Genomic DNA, 19,994 nt, shown 5'->3' with positions numbered 1-19,994 from the left:
TGGCCTTGATGGGAAAAGGAGCAGTCATGCACTACTTTTCTTATCCTTCTACACTCATAACATCACTTTAAAACAACACGACAATAAATACCGATTTATTAGTGGCTGAAAAGTACTTCCCATTTCCAACCAACATAAATAAGGATTATAGGAAAATCTCTACAGATTTTTTTATACTCCACATCCACACCAGTAGTTACTGGTACTTTTCCAAATACAAAAAGAACTAGTGAAACAGAATCATAAATTACCATAGTCATGTTGGTATTATTTTACATAATACTTGTGGTGCCAAAAAGTAATATAATGCTCAAGGAATGTTGAATCACATCAGTGGGACAAAGACAGTGGCTTGAAAGAGGTTCTCATTGGTCAAAACTGGGGGAATTTGAGAATCAGAAAAGATAACGATAGTAGTAGATTACAACCTATTTAATAAAATAAGAATTCATAAGTATATACTGATATAAATAAATGGACAAAAGCAAAAACCTCTTCCTTATTGTGAATTTTAACTAACAAGTGTAGAAGAAATACTACAGTTAGAAAATCACCATTTGGCAACCTTGAGAATGACAATTGATTCATGCAAAAATAATGAATGCTAAACTCATGAATGAAAGTTTGATGAGGAATAAGAAATTTACATTGTCTCAAAGTATCTCTTTCGCATTAATTAAAAAATTTTTAAGGAGAGTTTATAGTGGAAAAATCTAGCAGGTCCTACCTTCAAAGATATCATCAATTATACTGCCAACTACACTGAAAAAGACACATGATTTCTTGGTATCCGGTCAAAGCTGCATTACACGAACTTAACCATAAGGAAAATCAGATTGAGGACATTCTATAAAATAATGTTAATTTCATGAAAAACAAAGGAAGGTCAGAAACTGCCTGAGGTTGAAGAGCTATGAAAACTAATGATTCTGGATTGGATACTAGACTGGCAAAATAACATCAATTACAGATATTGTTGAGAAAACTAAGTTTGAATACGGACTGTTGATTCATTATTAGTATTATGAAAATTGATTTTTCTAACTGTATTAAGTCTAATGCAGCTATTATAACTATAGGTCATATCTTCTTGGAAAATGCATACTTTTTAGGGGTGAATGGGATGATGTCTGCAATTCATTCTCAAAAGAAAATGTGTTCAAAGGAAAATGTACTATGTGTATGTGTGTATATTTAAAAGATAGATATAGTAATAGATGTGGTATATCTTTGGGGAAGGGAAGAGTTTTTTGTTCCTGTTGTGTTATGTGTTATTTAAGTGTGTATGTATGTGTGTTAACCCTATTTTCTACCCTCAAAATTAGATATACTATCTCCAATTATTTCAAAGAACGCTTTATTTTAACTACAATTCTGTTTTTCCTGGAAGTCATATTTCTAAAATTACTTAAATGATTACATTCTTTGACTTTCATGATAATCCTTACATTGCTAAAAAAAAAAAAAAAAAGACAACTTTAAAATAAAGATGTGACATAGTGGTTAAGACATCTGTTTGAAACTAGACAGACATAATTGAAGCTTTGTAATCTAAATGCTGGTAATTCTATCCATATCATACAAGAAGGTAGTTTATTGACTTTCTGAGCTGGGGCCCAGACATTCTAAGTATAAACCAATAACCCAAACACAGTTCCACAGACCAGCACCCCCATGACAAGGTTTTCATATGCCTACACTTAAGCCAGAAAATTAACAATAATGTTATAAATATTTATAAAATTTAATGTATTCAATTTAAAAATTTAATTGTAAAATTGTGTCTCATACTTTTTTTGAAGACTAAAATCATCTTTATGTTAAAATGCTTTTTTTTTAGAAATTATGGTGAGAATAAATGATAGTAGGTTATTTGTTTTAGTATTTTATTTGGTCAGATTAAAAATTGGCAACTTTGTGTTGTTCCTCTCATTTTTATTTTACTGGTACATGAATTCAAAAATCTAGGAACCATTGGGGTAGACAAATATTACCTGACCCCATAAATTTGTGTGTTTGTACGTGGATACCAGAAAGTTCAGATTAGAACTAAATAAACTGTATTAAAGACAGCAAATACGTCTTGTAATTGCATATTCTATCATGTGTGCACTTGAATTTCATATTGTTATAAGAAAATAAATGTTTCTCAGTCACTAAGAATTTGTTAAAATGTTTTTAGTCAAAAATATTGCTTCAATCAGGTGCAGCTGATAATACTGTTCTTCCTGGCACATGGGAATATTCTTCGAGGTTATCAATTTACATTGATTCAATCAATATGGCAGCAAAGGCATGGGAGGAAGAAAATATTCCAGTCAACCAAGAGTTGCTGGAGAGGTTGCATCACCAAGAAATGCTTAACATCACAGGTGAATAATCCTCAATGTCAACTGAGTACTCAGTGTTGCTCAAGTCCTTTATCATCCCCTCAGAACACTCATAGTTTCAGGTAGCTCTACCTCTTACTCACCAAGAAACATGAGGACATTGCCATGAAGTTCCTCAAATTCTTTCCTCTCCAGTGAAAAATATGTCTTCCTTCCCTCCCCTTTCCATCCCTTTCCTTCCCTTCCATTCCCTTCTTTGCTCCTTGTCTTTGCTTTCCATCCTTTCTCCTTCCTTCTCTCTCCCTCTCTCTTCCATCCTCCCCCTTCCTTCATCTGTCCAGAGATCATTTTTCCCCATTCATTTTTACATATATCGATACCTTGCGCTATAAGCTGTTTGCCTTCTCTTGATCTTTACTCTCTCTTCTTTATTGATCCATTCTGTCCGGATTTGCATTTTCAAAATTGGTTCTTCTAATCTTGAGAACTAATTTTGCTCAACTCTGATGCATCTTTATGCACTGTCCCATTAACTCATTCCTTTAAAAAATTACCGTCTGAAATCAGGGTTCTATGCTGACCACCTTCACTCTTAGTTATCGATGATATCAATGAGAAAACTTGGCTGTGAATAATCTTGTTGACCTTAGTACACTGAGTTTTCAAAATGCTATGCTGGCTACTATCAGTAACATTATAAGGAAAAGATGAAAATATTTACAAAAGGTAGATATAGGAACAAAGAATATTACCCACTTGGAGCAAAGCTGTATATACTCTGTTTCTGGTTATCATGAATTAAATCTTCTCTATTTAATGTTTGCTAAGAAGGGAAAATTATTCATAGAGCTATTCAACTGTACACTGTAGCATTTTGTTTATTCTGTTGTTTTCTAAAAATGTAGGCTTTGTTTATAAGGGATAGAGACCAAAAAGTTCTCCCCCCCCCCCAGGTTTTTATTTAAATTCCATTAGTTAACATACAGTGTAATATTAGTTTCAGGTGTAGAATTTAGTGATTCAAAACTTACAGACAACTCCTGGTGCTCATCCCAACAAGTGCCTTCCTTAATCCCCATCACCTGTTTAACCTATCGCTCTGCCCACCTCCCCTCTGGTAAGTATCGGTTTGTTCTCTACTTAAGAGTCTGTTTCTTGGTTTGTCTCTCTCTTTCCCCCATCTTCATTTGTTTTGGTTCTTAAATTCCACATATGAGTGAAATCACATGGCATTCGTCTTTCTCTGACTTATTTCCCTTAGCGTATACTCTTTTGCCCCATTGATGTATTGCAAATGGCAAGATTTCATTCATTTTTATGGGTGAGTAATATTCCATTTTGTGTGTTTATATATTATCGTTTGAGTAAATACTTAGCAGTGCAATTGCTGGATTGTAGGGTAGTTCTATTTTTAACTTTTTGAGGAACCTCCATACTGTTTCCCAGAGTGGCTGTACCAGTTTGCATTCCTACCAACAGTGGAAGAGGGTTCCCCTTTCTCTGCATCCTCACCAAAACCTGTAGTTTCTGGAGTTGTTAATTTTAGCCATTCTGACCGGTGTGAGATGACATCTCATTGTAGTTTTGATTTGTACCATGAGGAGTGATGTTGAGCATCTTTTCATGTGTCTGTTGACCATCTGTCTGTCTTCTTTAGAAAAATGTCTATCCATGTCTTTTGACCATTTCTTAACTGGATTGTGTGTTTTTTGGGCATTGAGTTTTAGAAGTTCTTTACATATTTGGATACTGACCCTTTATCAGATATGCCACTTGCAAATATCTTCTTAAAGTAAACTTATAGGAAGTTATATTTTAAGTGTAAATTTTTCACGAAAAAATACATTGTTATAGAAAATTTTAATTTGCTCATTAGGTTATTAATGAATTCACTATTATGTGTTAAAGTTGCCATAATATGTGTGCACGTGTTTTTGGAAAGCATTAACTTACAGATTTTATCCTTCCTCATCAAGCTGTCTGATATAAAATGTGACTCTTATAGATTCAAACACCAAATCAATGCTGATACATATTCTTCCAAAGCACCTTCTTTCTCTCTTTAGTGCTCTCAAATCTGGGGCCTATCCCTGTCAGACTACAATTAGCCAAATTCAACGATCTTAATCTATCTTTATTATATTTGGTAGATAATTAGAATTCGATGGTGATCATCAACACCTTTATTAAACCACATCTTCCTTTGCCTTCCGTAAAACTATACTATTCTAGGGGCGCCTGGGTAGCTCAGTCGGTTGAGCGGCCGACTTCGGCTCAGGTCATGATCTCGCGGTCCGTGAGTTCGAGCCCCGCGTCGGGCTCTGTGCTGACAGCTCAGAGCCTGGAGCCTGTTTCAGATTCTGTGTCTCCCTCTCTCTGACCCTCCCCTGTTCATGCTCTGTCTTTCTCTCTCTCTCTGTCTCAGAAATAAATAAACGTTAAAAAAAAATTTAAAAAAAAACCTATACTATTCTAGGTCTCCTCCTGTATTTTAGATTCTTTGCCTTTACCATTTGTTCACTTTTTTTCTCCTTTTGGACTTATACAGCACCATCAGCTTCTTTGCTGAGCTGGTACTACAATTTCAACTTTCTATCAATCTTTTATGCTTGCATATTTTCTATTACCTTTAACTTAATATGTCCAAACTTATTAGACTACATTCCATTCCTCTCAGCCACCGACAAAACTACCTAGAAGCCAACCTGCTTTCCCAATATCTGTTATTGTGTAAGCTATCCCTCCAGTTCTGCAAAAGAAGTTAAGTACACATCACAGAGTATATACAGGAATTGATAGTAACTCCACAGGAGGATACAGGCACAATTACAACAGTAAATTCTGGCCTGAGTTTGAAGAATAACAAGGGCAGGACAGGCTGAAGAGCAGAAATATTATGGAATAGTGGTCAAAAGCATAGATGCTGGAGCCAGATGCCTGGATTCAAATATCAGCTATACTTCTTATTAGCTGAATAACCTGGAAAAGTTTCTTAACCCTTTGTTGCCCCAATTTTGTCATCTGTAAAACAGTAATGATAATTCTTGTGAGGATTAAATGAATTAATACAAATAAAGCTCTTATATCAACACCTCCAAGCATATAGTAATTGCTATATATAGGTCTATCCTGCTGAGAGATGACCAAACACACATGTGGAAATGGGAAACAGGATGGCATGTTCAGAGCATTCACAATGAAGTGATAACTGAGTGACTGAGTGATAACACTGACTGAGGGGCAAGCAGGGGTCAGATAACAAAGGGCCCTAAGTGCATGTCGGGGCTTTGGCTTTAATGCATAGTGATGAAAATCATTTAGACGTTTGTAAAAGAAGTAAAGCTAGAAGTGAAGATACTAGGGAATATTTTGACTTAAAGGAAAGGAAACAGAACGCAGTGACATAATTTAAGAAGCCGCTGGGGAATCCAGGCGAGCAATGATGAGACACCATTAGCCTTGAGTACCTTCCTCATCTCATTTTCTCCCCACTGAAACCAAACACAGACTTCAGAATTCAGTGACAGCTCCCTTGTTTCTTATTGCTGCAAGAGAAATTTCTTTCCAATGAACTTCCGTGGGATTTGGATGTATACGTCCAAACTGAAACACTTTTGAGAGTGAAGGAGGATACTATTGATAATCATGCAAAAGCAAGAGGCATAAACACAGACTCTCCCAGGCAAGCCAGGACATAGGATCACCTCATATACGCCATTGGTGTGACATTTAAACTGCCAGGATGCAGTGTTTTGGAATGTGGGTTGCTTCCTTTGACGAGCCTCCCTCTCTACTTCTGCCACAAGAACACAAACACCACATCGTGTCTGATAGGCACAGATTGGCCTTAAATACCTTTTAGTCTTTACACTGCTTTGCATACAGAAGGTTTTCCATGGATATTTAGCAAATAAACAAATTAATTAATTTTAGCATTGCTCAAAATTATTCCATTTTCAAGTTATTTACCCCTCTAAGATATTTTCCCCTTTACTTATATACTATGTCAGAGGGCTGTCATTATACATAAGACATATGAAGTAATAAAACATCATAAGAGTTATAAATGAATATCAACCTTGGTATATTATAGAAATATTGGATGTATATAATAAATATTTAAATGGATGAGCATTATATCCCTCCATAAGAGTACATACACTACCTCTCTATTACCTGTAAAGAAAAGGACATAGATAGATAGGTAGATAGATAGATATAGGTATAGATATGTATATACATAAATATTTCCAAGGTATAAAAGTTCATAAATTGATTTTTAACTCTTCAGGACTTAAGGATTATATAATACTCACCCCGTTCTTTGCTATGGTGGAACTATTGAGCTTGCCATTTTAAATTTATTCCTCTAAAAGGAATTAGGGCTTTGGACCTTGGTTTTCAACATCACTTGGCCTGATTCTTAACTGCATTATTAATGCTCATCTTTTATCAAAGATGGTGAAGAAATGTCCCGTTCAGCAGTATTTCTTGCAGGCGTAGAAAACACAAATTTCTAAAGGCAAACAGATTGTGCCTTTGATTAACCTCAATTGTAAGTGCAGCCATTTGCCCAACCTTAGGGAAAAGTCTGTTGAGTTATACTGACTGCTAACCTAAAATAGGTGCAAAGCTAGAGCAAAATATAGTAACTATAAGGTTATGATCATGTAAATACGTAAAGAGATGGATAATAGGATTTATGGAGAATGGAGAAAGTACCTGGAAATATTTTTTTCAGAGACAAGGAAACTGAATGAATGCATTCATTCAAACACAGCAGAGTTTGTCCTATTTGTCATATGTTAGATTTGTTCAAATAAAACTCAGTACACAGTTAATTGCATGATATTTAGTACCATCCAGGTATGTCCCACAACGTTATGACACTGCCTCTTTGCCACACTAAAGTCTAGGTATTGCCATGGCAAATCAATGCAAGGATAACTTCAGAGTGGTGGGCGCCAAGTTACTGAGTCTATCATAAACTCTCTTACCTTTCAATAATCTTAGAGCAGGGGCACCTGGGTGGCACAGTCGGTTAAGCGTCCGACTTCAGCCAGGTCACGATCTCGCAGTCCGTGAGTTTGAGCCCCGCGTCAGGCTCTGGGCTGATGGCTCAGAGCCTGGAGCCTGTTTCCGATTCTGTGTCTCCCTCTCTCTCTGCCCCTCCCCCGTTCATGCTCTGTCTCTCTCTGTCCCAAAAATAAATAAACGTTGAAAAAAAATTAAAAAAAAAATAATCTTAGAGCAATTTTCTTTCTTTCTTTCTTTTTTAAACATCTAACTCTAGAAACTTACCAGGGAAATAGCTAAAAATACAATTGAATCAGAATCTCTAGAAAAGGACTTGAAAATTTCTATTGAGTTATGCTGTTAGAATGTTCTGGGAGAAAGCTATAATAAGACCCCCCCCCCCCCCCCCGCCCCGGAGAGTCTCATCAGCAGAAAGTCTGTGAAATCCTGACTTATCGGTAGGTAGTCTGGTAAGGTTCAAGGACCTCAGGAGCTCATCATTAGTTGATGATAGTACTTAATTAATAAAATACTTAAAGGTCAGAATGTGCTGGCATCACCAAGTAGCACCCCCGAGTTAGAGTTTGATACAGTATGATACTGTGAAGTGCCCAAATACTTTCCAGAAATCTGGGCTGAATGAACAGAACAAAATAGCTTAATCTTCAGCACATATGATAAGTTCTAACATCAGAGACACGATCGGCTCATACAGACCTTTATAAAAATTAGGAAAGATCCCCTTTTCTCCTCTGGGGAAAACAACTCTGCACTGGGATAAAGGATTTGGCAATCGGGACATGGGCTGGATTTCAACTGGTATCATTGTGCAGGACAATCTGAGCCACTGGTGGTCATTTATTGATATAAACTACCAATCCCAAGAGAGACCACATACGAATGATTAACTTTTAGACCAATGACGATTCTAATATTGCAAGGCTATGGAACCCTTTTTTCTCCCAAATAACATCTTATGATAAATGTGAAATCAAAAAGTGATGGTAAGGAATGGGACCAGTACCTATGGGTCTCTGCAACGTTCACTGAAGTGTGATGTTGTTGTTGCTATTGTTTTTTGACTGAGCTATAAAAATAACACATACCTTTTATTTAAGAAAAAGAGCTAATGGGGCGCCTGGGTGCTCAGTTGGTTGAGCATCTGACTCTTGATTTCAGCTCAGGTCATGATCTCATGACTGGTGGAATCGAGACCCATTTCAGGCTCCATGCTAACAGCACAGAGCCTGCTTGGGATTCTCTCTCTTTGATCTTTCACTCCTTGTGTGTGTGCGTGTACACACACTCTCTCTCTCAAAATAAATCAATAAAGATTTTAAAAAAGAAAAGAAAAAGAACTAAAACAGCACAGAAAAATATAAAATCTTATTTTCCCACTCTCCTCTTTGAACAGTTTCTTGAGTAACGCTTCAGGAATTGTTTTATACATATGTAAACATATTCTTTATTTGTTATTATAAATAACATAATATTTTCATGTTGTTCTGCAATTTGACCTTTCAATTAATATATCTTGCATATATTTCCAAGTGGCATATATAAATCTACCTCATTCTTTTTAAATGGTGCACAATGTTCCATTCTATAGATTAATTAATGGGTACTTCTTTTTTTTTAACTTTTTTAATGTTTATTTATTTTTGAGAGAGACAGAGACAGAATGCAAGTGGGTTAGGGGAAGAGAGAGAGGGAGACACAGAATTGGAAGCAGGCTCCAGGCTCTGAGCTGTCAGCACAGAGCCCAACACGGGGCTTGAACTCACAAGCCGTGAGATCATGACCTGACCCGAAGTCGGACGCTCAACCGACTGAGCCACCCAGGCGCCCCAAATTAATGGGCCACTTCTTGATGGACATTTAAATTTTTCCAGTTTTGCTTTGTAGTTACAAGGTTGTAACGAATATCTTTGTTCCTGGATTTTTGTGAAATCTATAGGTCTCTCTGTTGGATATGTTTCTAAATTGGATTTTGTAGGTCACACATATTCACATTTTCTATGTTTCTATTAGACAGCTGGGTTAGGTAGAGGTGCGTCTCCCTGAAGAAGGGGCCATCAAAGGACACTCTTTAATTTTTCATCTCTCAACATCTCTTACAGGAAAAACAGTTCTATAACCTAAAGGCAGAAACCATGCCCATCTTACATGGTATAGGACAGTGCCAGCACTGTACTTTTTTAAAAGTTGAGTAAGTTAATAACCTACCAACATGGATAAATATTGAAAACTCTTCTCACAATATCTTCAAATTTAGGATCAAAAACATAATGCCAATAACACATTTTTTTTTTTGCAGTGAACCCAACACAAAGCAGCATACATAACAATGTCATATTTCAGATGATGGGAACCACATATCATCACATTATTATTCAAAGAAAATGCCTACTTGACAATGAAAATGAGGAGTTATGGCAAATACTGTTAGCCCATATGAAGCTACTCAATTCCTGTGTATCCTATGAATGATAAATAATGTAATTTAAATTAATTATCTATGAACATTTATACTTAAGTTATCTCATTTAACAATACAGTTTTCCATTTAAAATATTCAAAAGTATTGGAATATTTATTTCTGAAATAGAAATTATCTCTATTTTTCATGACAATAGCAAAACATGATTATTGTAACAAAATCAAGACTATAAAATTTACACAGTAGAAAATAAGAAGCCCAAAGACAAATACTGCTAAAACTTGGTTTATATTTTTTCATAAAATATTACTGCATGTATCATTAGATCCAAACATTTACTTAACCTTTCAAACTTCAAAACTACTATTTGTCAATCATTTTTCCAGAAGACCAGAAATACTGTTCCAATAAAATCTGTAACACCTTGAACTCATTTATCTGTCCTGAACATTAGATTCTCATTTACAAAATGAAGGGCTTGAAAAGGCATGGATTTTCAATGTCCATTCTAGTTTCAAAACATTATTTTTCGGAGAATAAAACCAATTTCTGGCAGCATAAAACAATAAACTACCATAATTAACATGGTAAATCAAGTAAACCTTACATTAGTTTTCTAGGCTTTTAAGACAATATGCAAAGGTTTCTTCATGAGAAGGGATAGGTGCTATCACACATTAATTTTGGTACAATAACTGTTAGGGATAGAAAAAAATACGAACATTACAGAAGGTCACGACCAGTTCTTAGGAACCCATAAAAAATGTTTTTCTTTCTGCTGTGGAAGGCTGTATTTCATGAGGGAGTTCACGTCCCAGTCTCTAATGCAACTCTGAAACAGAATCTAACTCTGGATTAACCTGCCAAATCTAGTCTCCTTGATACTGTCTGAATTACAGTTTGGAAATAAATTATTGGGTTTTAGGGTCTGTTATATTCAGGTACACATCTTGAGAGCATCTTCTAAACTAATAATTGGAGATCAAGTTCTGTCTAGACTTCAGCTAATTTAGTCTCAGAAGCCATGAAGGTTTTTGGTCTTAAACTTCTTTCCATCCACTGCACTATACAGAACTATGAACTTCAACTATGTAGAAACTGTGACTTTCTAAAGTGCTCTTACTATTGAAATACCACATGACCTTCCTTTGCTAGGCCAGTTATTATTTTAGCATCTAGATTGTTCTCTGTATCCATTGTAATACCCTAATGATGAAGCAAGTTTGGTCAATAAATAGTCTTAATATCATATTTTATAATTTTTACTTAAAGCAATGGTTTTGAAAGCATGGTCCCCAGACCAGTAGGATCAGCATCACTTGAGAATGTGTTAGAAATTCATATTTTTGGGTCCTCAGCTATGAACTAGAACCTTTGCAGGTGACACCCTAGCAATCTGTGTGTTAATAAGCCCTCCAGGTAATCCTGATGTATGCTCAAGTTTACGAACCACTGCTTGTCTTATGCATGGGGCAATGATGTCCCCCAGTGGCCAAAAACCCATACACTATTTAAATACATGTGTATATTTAAAATAATTACCAAAGACAATGTTCACATTTTTTTTTCTTTTTTTTAATGTTTGTTTATTCTTGGGGCGCCTGGGTGGTGCAGTCGGTTAAGCGTCCGACTTCAGCCAGGTCACGATCTCGCGGTCCGTGAGTTCAAGCCCCGCGTCGGGCTCTGGGCTGATGGCTCAGAGCCTGGAGCCTGTTTCCGATGCTGTGTCTCCTTCTCTCTCTGCCCCTCCCCCGTTCATGCTCTATCTCTCTCTTTCCCAAAAATAAATAAACGTTGAAAAAAAAAATTTTTAATGTTTGTTTATTCTTTAGGGAGAGACAGAGTGTGAGTGGGGGAGGGGCAGAGAGAGAGGAAGACACAGAATCTGAATCTGGCTCCAGGCTCTGAGCCGTCAGCACAGAGCCTGACATGGGGCTTGAACTCAGGAGCTGTGAGATTATGATCCGAGCTGAAGTCAGATGCTTAACCAACTGAGCCACCCAGGTGCCCCTCACTATTTTCTAATGGGTTTGAAATTTAGTCTGAAAATTCATGTGTGTGTGCAAAAAAACTTCCATTTCTTTTTCTTCTTTTAAATCTAATAAAATCCAAAGCTTAGTATCAGTCTCATTAGATTGCCAGGAAATTAATTCTCACTCAGTATTAACATTCATCTCTCCCAGGACTTAACCAGAATCCAAGAGGCTCATATGGTATTCAGAAAATGGGAGAAATTTCTTGATCCTCTGGTCCGTGACAGCTTCTGATGACATCCTTATTGTAGAAACTACAGTGGATGCCTGATGTCAGTATTACAGAATCAGTTCTACTGGGCACACCATGCAGCCATTTACATGAGGTCTCCCCTCCCTCTGGGTGCACTGCCACAGATCAGGGGTGGATGCCTGAAATTACAGGACCCTATTCACTTTTGTCCCTGTCTCTGTCTCTGGAAAGTGTTTCTCCCCTCTTGCTTCAGGGGCACTTCTCTGGCCCCTTTCACCCACCAAGAAACCCTGATCTTTTATAAAAGAACTTTTACTTTACAAAAGTTCCAAAAGTCTTCTAAAGTGCTGTAAAAAAGAATTTCCTGAGATGATGAAATTGCCCTCTATGGATTTGAAATGTGTCTAGTGCAATTGCTGATTTAATTTTTATTTTAACTAATCATAATGTAAACTTAAACAGCCTCATGTGGCTAGTGGCTACTTTATTGGACAGTACAGTTCTAGAGACCTTTGCTTTCACCCTGCTACAAAATACTAATGGCCTAGTCATCCACGTAAATCAAAGAATGGAAACTACAGAGAGCGATACAAAATAGCATCTCAAAAAAAGTTCTCTGGTGATGAGTATAGGAGTGTTCATTACATCGTTCAACTTTTTACCCGTTTGAAAAGTCTCAAAATAAAAACATGGTAAAAAATATGCTGCCACCAATTAAAGCTCAGGTATAAATGGTTTTATGAGCAGGGATCCTGAGGTGTGAGCTCCAACTGTTTTAATTCAGCTAATTCAGATAAGAGGTAGGGCCGATGAGGAGGACCCTGTGAATGAGAAACAAGGAGTTGGATGTGAAGAGAAAACCCGGATACCTTGGGGTGAGAAAAAAAGTCTCAGCTGTCAGAGGGAAATGTAAGCTGTGGTTCTGAACAGGAAAGGCATTCTTCCTGAGGGAGATAGAGTCAGCTGCCTTCTGGATGGAGGGAAAGCCATGTGCCTCAGGCTTAAGATGACACTCTTATGAGCTTCTGGTCTAATTTCTTGTAGATAAAAAAGTCAAGCTGGAGGAATAAGAGGTATTTAGGGCAAACACATTTGAATGACAAGCTGGGGGAAGCAATTCAGTGGAGCAGAGTTACCACACGGTGGCTACTAATACAGATGCTGAAACGGATGCACAGGGAAGAGAGAGACTGGTGGGAAAGGCAGGGAAAGGAAGGTCTGTGAGGAAAATTACATTGGACATACTTGAAGACAATCACATTACAGCAGAGCATCCTTTATGACCTCACGTGTACTGGGCATGAAGCCAGAGTTCCTCATTTATTTTTGCAGACTCAACATTTTACATTAGCATGTATTGCCTCTAAGGAATGTTGGTGACTACTTGGAAACAAATACTGCCATAAACAAAGTTATCAAGAATCAGACACCTAGAAAGCTAAGGCCTGGTTTTTCTCAACTTTAGGGTAAAAATTGGAACAGACCTCTGGTTATCTCACATCCAGAAATAATAGAGCGTCTGGGAAGATGGCAGTGTGGATCTGATGTTAGGTAAGATTTTTTAAAATATGAACATGGATCCAAGTGAGTAAATTCTAGGCTGAAGGGAGAGTTATCATTATTCTTTGTTCTTATTTTATCAACCAGATACAGATTCTTGAAAGGAGTAGAAAGAAAGACAAATAGCATCTCATGAAGATGTTCTGTATATGGTGGTTGTAAACATTTAAATAATTCATTAGTTCTATTTCAAAATACCAGACTCTTCTGAAAAATATTTTTCTGTATCTTCTGTCTCCTACTTTTGCATAGATGAAATGTCAAAATACAATCAAGAAAACCAAGAAAAAAATAACTTCCTGGTAAGTCTCCATCATGAAATTTGAGTAGAAACAGCCCCTATATCTGATAGTGAGCAAAAGGCAAATTTTCTATTATCTGGCAGTTTTCAGCCATCAGATATCTGAGCTGCATGGGTATTTTTAAAGAAAAACAAAGAATCAGTGGCCAAAAAGAAGGAATTGAGTAGGAGTTGTGTCTGGAATGTAACAAGTGATGTTAATTTCCCTTCATTCTTAATACATTAATTCCTAAAACTGGGAAGAGACCACTCAATTTAGTGGCTTGCTTAACTGCATTTCCTGAAAGAGCTATCAAAGCTGTCACTATCTATAATTTATTCATTTCCTTTTGTGAATATCTATTCAATATCTACCTTTACTAGACCTTAAAGTACAGGAAGGCAGGAACAAGAATTTTGCTGTTGTAGGCATTCATTAAGCGTTTGGTGCATGAATGAATGAATGACTAAATAATACATTTTTAGAAATTAGATCACTTCTTCAACTTTCTCCGTTGTGTTATTAAGCAAAAGAAATGTAAAAGGCATGTGTCTGACCATTATTGTCTTCTCCCTAACTTAAATGAATCAAATTGTAGAATTTTAAATGTAGAATTTTAAATGAGTTATGACAATCGTATCTTTTATGTCCTCATTATAGACTTTGATGTGGACCATGGCTTGTGGTATTTTCTGCTGCACACCAAGTGCAGATTATGCCACGTGCTTTGAAAATCAGACCAGCCGTTACAAGTTGTCCATTATCACAACCGTTTAGCCTGACTATGAATGTTGGAATCAAAAGAAAATAATCCTCGGGAAACCAATCTTTAAAAGGAAACTAATGAAAAATATTACCTAGCCTTGAAGTCTTGGCAAGTAACCACTTTTTTCCTTCTAGATTGTCATTACCTAACCTCTAGGCATGGAAAAAAAGCAAACGGTCATTGTCTACTCAACACATTTAAAATCTGATTAGGACAATTTCCAAGCATATCAACTAAAGTAAAATAATTAACAATGGGATGGAAATTTGGAATCCATGTAAAAATATTTTGCAAAGAACATTTAAACCTCAGATCTTTACCACTATTTTTGAAGTATCTTTAAGCAGAAATAGGAAATCTCTTAATCCATTACATTTCAATTTAATTCTGAAGAATTCTATGAATTCTATGAATAATTCTGAAGAAATCTATGAGCAACTGACAGAGTTGGCTGATGGGTACAAACATTAAAAAATGCATAGGCTGGGAATGCAAGCTGATGCAGCCACTCTGGAAAACAGTATGGAGGTTCCTCAAAAAGGTAAAAATAGAACTACCCTACCACCCAGCAACTGCACTACTAGGTATTTATCCAAGGGATACAGGTGTGCTGTTTTGAAGGGACACATGCACCCCAATGTTTACAGCAGCACTCTCAACAATAGCCAAAGTAAGAAAAGAGCCCAAGTGTCCATCAATGGATGAATGGATAAAGAAGGTGTGGTGTATACACACACACACACACACACACACACACACACACACACAATGGAGTATCACTCGGCAATCAAAAAGAATGAAATCTTGCCATTTGCAACTAGGTGGATGGAACTGGAGGGTATTATGCTAAGTGAAATTAGTCAGAGAAAGACAAATATCATATGACTTCACTCATATGAGGACTTTAAGAGACAAAACAGATGAACATAAGGGAAGGGAAACAAAAAGAATACAAAAACAGGAAGGGGGACAAAACATAAGAGACTGAAAAATATGGAGAACAAACAGAGGGTTACTGGAGCCAGCGTGGGAGGGGGGATGGGCTAAATGGGTAAGGGGCACTAAGGAATCTACTCCTGAAATCATTGATGCACTATATGCTAACTAATTTGGATGTAAATTAAAAAAAATAATTAATTAAAAAGATGCATAGGAATTAATTTTTTTTTAAATAAGCTGTATATCCAACGTGTGGCCCCGAACGCAGGACACCAAGACCAAGAATCACAGCCGGGTGCCCCAGGCATAGGAGTTAATCTTATCAGGTTAAAATCAGCAGTATCATTAAAGTAAAATATTTTTAAAAACTTGCTACCATTATCAGAAAGGTTAAAACAAAGGATTAATTTAATGCGCATTCTAACAACAAAGGGGATCGCTGCAACGCCTGTAAAGGTGAGCTTTCTGTAAAGAACCCTGATTTTTCTGCGCCACCTTGCGGTGATAATAGGATTACTGCAAGTGAAAGTGATAAAAGTTTTTCTTTGCGTTGTTCCGGCCCTTTCCCTCAAAGAGCCGCATTGCGGGAACCGGGCCCTACACAAACGTGCAGAAAATGGTGTCTTTCTTTGTAGCCAGTGATCGGAAGGAGACTGTTCTTTTTCCTACTACCTCCCCCATTTCCTTTATTCCATCATTCCAAATCCACCTCCCGCCTAATGACGCTCCACACTCTGACCCCTTCGCCAACCGCAGCCACCGCAGCCTCCGCAGCCACCGCAGCCTCCGCAGCCTCCGCAGCCGCCGCACCACCCGGTGCCGCCCCCTTCCCCTTCCGCAACCCTCCCTCCGGGTCTTCGCAGCACCTCCTCCCCGCGGCACCTCCTCCTCGCAAATCCCTGCGTTAAGAGCCCGCCCCCTGCTTCCGGCAGCCAATGGCAGCCCGGCCCCGCCCCGCCCCGCCCCTCCCGCCGCTTCCAGAAGCTCTGGTGGGGTTTGGGCCTGGGCTGCGGGACTCTGAGCCCCTGGCTCCTCCGCTGGGGCGCGGCGGGCGCAAGTTCCGGAGGCTCGCACCCCCTCCCGGTGAGAGCCATGGATTCGCAGGGGCTGAAGGTGAGCGGACGGGGCCTGGACGCAAGTTGCCTCTGCCGGCGGCGTGGGCCCGGAGGGCGTGGGGAGGAGAGGACTTCGCGAGGGCGTCGTTATCCTGCTGTGCCTTTGCTGCCCGGGTTCGCCAGGCGTCCCAGTCGGGCGGTGCTGGCCTGTAGCTGTATCACCAGGGCCACCTCCATGGGCCCTGCCTTGGAATCTTGAAGTCCGGCGCAGTCACGCTGCTAACGAATTGCCGTTGGTGTGCGTGTCCCACCCCGTTTGGGTTGTTTACTTTTACTTTGTATCCCGTTTGTTCCGGATGCTTGGTCAACGAATAACACCTACTGCGCCTCCCGGTGCGATTTTTAAGGATTTAATTAAGCAAACTAGTGTCAATAAACCGATTGCACAGAACAGGAACACGAAAGATTATATGAAAACAAAGTGCTAGGCTTGAAAATGGAGGAGTCTTTATTTTGGGGTGATGGGCTTCTTTATCACCGATTCATCTATTAAGCAAATATTTTGTGACGGTCCACTGAAGAAATGATCTAAAAACAGGGACATGAGGCTTGAGAATTAAGTTTCTTTGTAGGATGATGATCTCCCATTTGTTCACTGATTCACTCTTTCAGCACATGTTGATGGAGGGCTCGCTGTGTGTACATTGGCAGCTGGAGAGAGTGATGAGCAGACCTGAACAGCCCCTGCCTTCACAGATTGTACAATCTAATGCTGGACAAAACCTTAAATTAATTCAACAAGTATTTATTGAGTGCCCACTATGTTGCTGGCACTATTCTAAGCCCTGAAAATAATAAGTCCTGCAATATTAAAGCTAAGAAAAACACTTCCAGTCTTCACTTACATTTGAGTGGGGGGAGTCAGACGGTAAGTAGTGTGTTAGATGGTGAAAAGTGGATGAAGGACAACTTGGCAGTGACAGAGAGTCCTGGAGGGTCTTCTGAATTTTTGCTTGAGTTACATTATTTTCCAAAGCCCTCCCCATCTCCTTAATTTTTTTCATAACTTTAATTTGTCCTTTGCACTATGAACTAAGTGAACTTTTCAATAAAAACACTTTCATGCCTAATACTGTTATGTGGCTCTTCATCACTTAGACTAGAGGAGTAAATCCAAGTCCTTAACATGAGGCCCTGCTAGACCCTACCTTTCTCTCCAACCTCCTCATCCTAGAATCTGTGTCTTAACATAAGACTCTAAAACAGGGAATGGCAAACTTTCTCTGTAAAGGGTCAAATAGTACGTATCTTGGGCTTCACAGGCCATAGGGTTCCTGGCATCTAACCTGCCATTGCAGCTTCATAGCGACCATAGGCGATACTTAAACAAATGAGCGAGCATGGCCCTGTTCCAGTAAAACTTTATTTATGGACACTAAAATTTGAATTTCTTAGAATTTTCACATGTTATGAATATTTGTTTTGTTTTGCTCCCCCCACCCGCCAGCTGTTTGAAAATGTACAAGCCATTCTTAGTTTGCTGACCATACCAAAAAAAAAAAAAGAGCAGCTGGCTTTGGGTTGTCAATCCCTGCTCTACAATACAGAATGACTTTAAGTCCTCTCCATCGCCTCTCCATCCTTGTGTTTCACTGCTGATTTCTTACCAGTGCTGATTTCTTATTTCCCTTGCTGTAGTTCCTCTGCCTGGTAACTCCTCTACCCTCCTCAAGGATCATGAGGGGGAAATATGTGTACGTGTGGACGGAGTGAGGAGTGCATGATTCAAGAGGGAATTCTGAAGTCCACCCAGAGAATCTTTTTATTCTTCTGTCATCCCACACCCCAACCTCATTCTTTACATCCCTACTACACTTTATAAGCTCTTTTCTTGCTTGTATTTATGGCATGGTATTAGTCTTTGGATTCTAGTCTCAGGTTAAAATTTTAAGCCTTTCTGGGTCAGGAACCATGTCTTACTCATCTTCACATAAACAGTATCTAGCCCAGTGCCTGGGACTGTTAGGCAGTCAGTAAACATTTGTTGGTCTGAACAAACCAAGGAGTGATAATAGATGTGAGAGTAGGAAGTAGACTAGAGAAACAGAAGAGCCTACTGACTGGTTAGAATTAGACTGGGCAAACTGGAAGGGAGGATGCCATGACTTGATTTCTGGCTTGGGTAGAGGGGGCAAATGGAAAGATAAATCTGGAGCTTTGATGAGAGGTCTTGACTGGACACTACTTTTTTTTATTTCATCAACGTATAGGGCTCAGAGGAACTTACTTTTCTCAGAACAGGAGTTTTACAGTATGATACTGTTAATTAATCCTCACAATGGTCTATAAATGATTAGTGGCATTTTACAAATGACCAAACTAAGGTGTGTAAGATGGACCAGAAATTTAAAACCAGGTCTTTTCACCTTAAATCCATGTCCTTTTTATGATACCTTTCAGGAAAATTATAGATGCTTGGTGATAGTAAATGTTGAATAGAAGTCAAGTAAGATGATATTAACATTGTCCTTAGTTGTGGCAAACAAAGAGTTCATCTGCAATCTTAGGGAAGGGCACAGGAGGAAAAGTGCGCTTTACTGAAGCGTGTTGTGTGGGTAACTGGGAACAAGAGAGCAGTAACCACAAGGAGGGAAGCAGAGTAAAAGTTAAAAGGGAATGTTTGCCTACGTGTTCAAGAGAAGCATGTGGACTGTAGCCCTTCAGAAACAACACACTGTAAAAAAGAGCAGTCTAGGGACACCTGGGTGGCTCAGTCAAACGTTTGACTTTGACTTGGGTCATGATCTCACAGTACATGGGTTCGAGCCCCGTGTTGGGCTCTGTGCTGACAGCTCAGAGCCTGGAGCCTGTTTCAGATTCTCTCTCTCTCTCTCTCTCTCTCTCTCTCTCTCTCTCTGTCTCTCTCCCCTTTCCCCCACTCATGCTCTGTCTCTCAAAAATAAACAAATTAAAAAAAATGTTTTAAACAGTCTAGACATTCATTTTTCAATCTTTTCAATCACTGCTTCATCTATATTTCTCCCTCCTGCTATATGGGCTGCAGAATCAGAGTAGGTGAGTATGGGATGGTCCAGATTGGTTTATGGAGGTGAATCAGGTCCATTACAGAAATAGTGAATATGGCTTCCTTCTTTGATTAGGTTAGCAACTAAGCCTTAGTTATGATCCTGAGAGAAAGGTGTAAAGCATAGACTCAATTAGAACTTAGTATCTCCTGATAGTGGTTTTCTGCCAAGTAAATCTAAATAATATAATTTTGAAAAAATCTTAAAGGTAATAATTTCCATTAAAAAAGGTTTAGATCATTTGTTCTTACTGACAGTTCTTTGCTGTAGAACTCAGAAAAAAAGACATTTGACA

General features: G+C 38.4%; 1 protein-coding gene across 2 annotated transcripts in view; it reads left to right on the top strand.

Annotated features, from left to right (window-relative positions):
- Positions 1-16,513: 16,513 nt before the first annotated feature.
- TTC21B (tetratricopeptide repeat domain 21B) overlaps positions 16,514-19,994 on the top strand; it is an 83,345-nt gene continuing 79,864 nt past the window's right edge. For both annotated transcript variants that reach the window (XM_003990824.5, XM_045033890.1), the window contains exon 1: positions 16,514-16,671. In XM_003990824.5, coding sequence (XP_003990873.1) covers positions 16,651-16,671 — 21 coding nt within the window. In that variant the 5' untranslated portion in view covers positions 16,514-16,650. The remainder of the gene's footprint in view (positions 16,672-19,994) is intronic.

The sequence above is a fragment of the Felis catus genome, chromosome C1, assembly GCF_018350175.1.
Source record: "Felis catus isolate Fca126 chromosome C1, F.catus_Fca126_mat1.0, whole genome shotgun sequence".
Taxonomy (NCBI): Eukaryota; Metazoa; Chordata; class Mammalia; order Carnivora; family Felidae; genus Felis; species Felis catus.
This window is presented reverse-complemented; position numbering and strand designations above follow the sequence as displayed.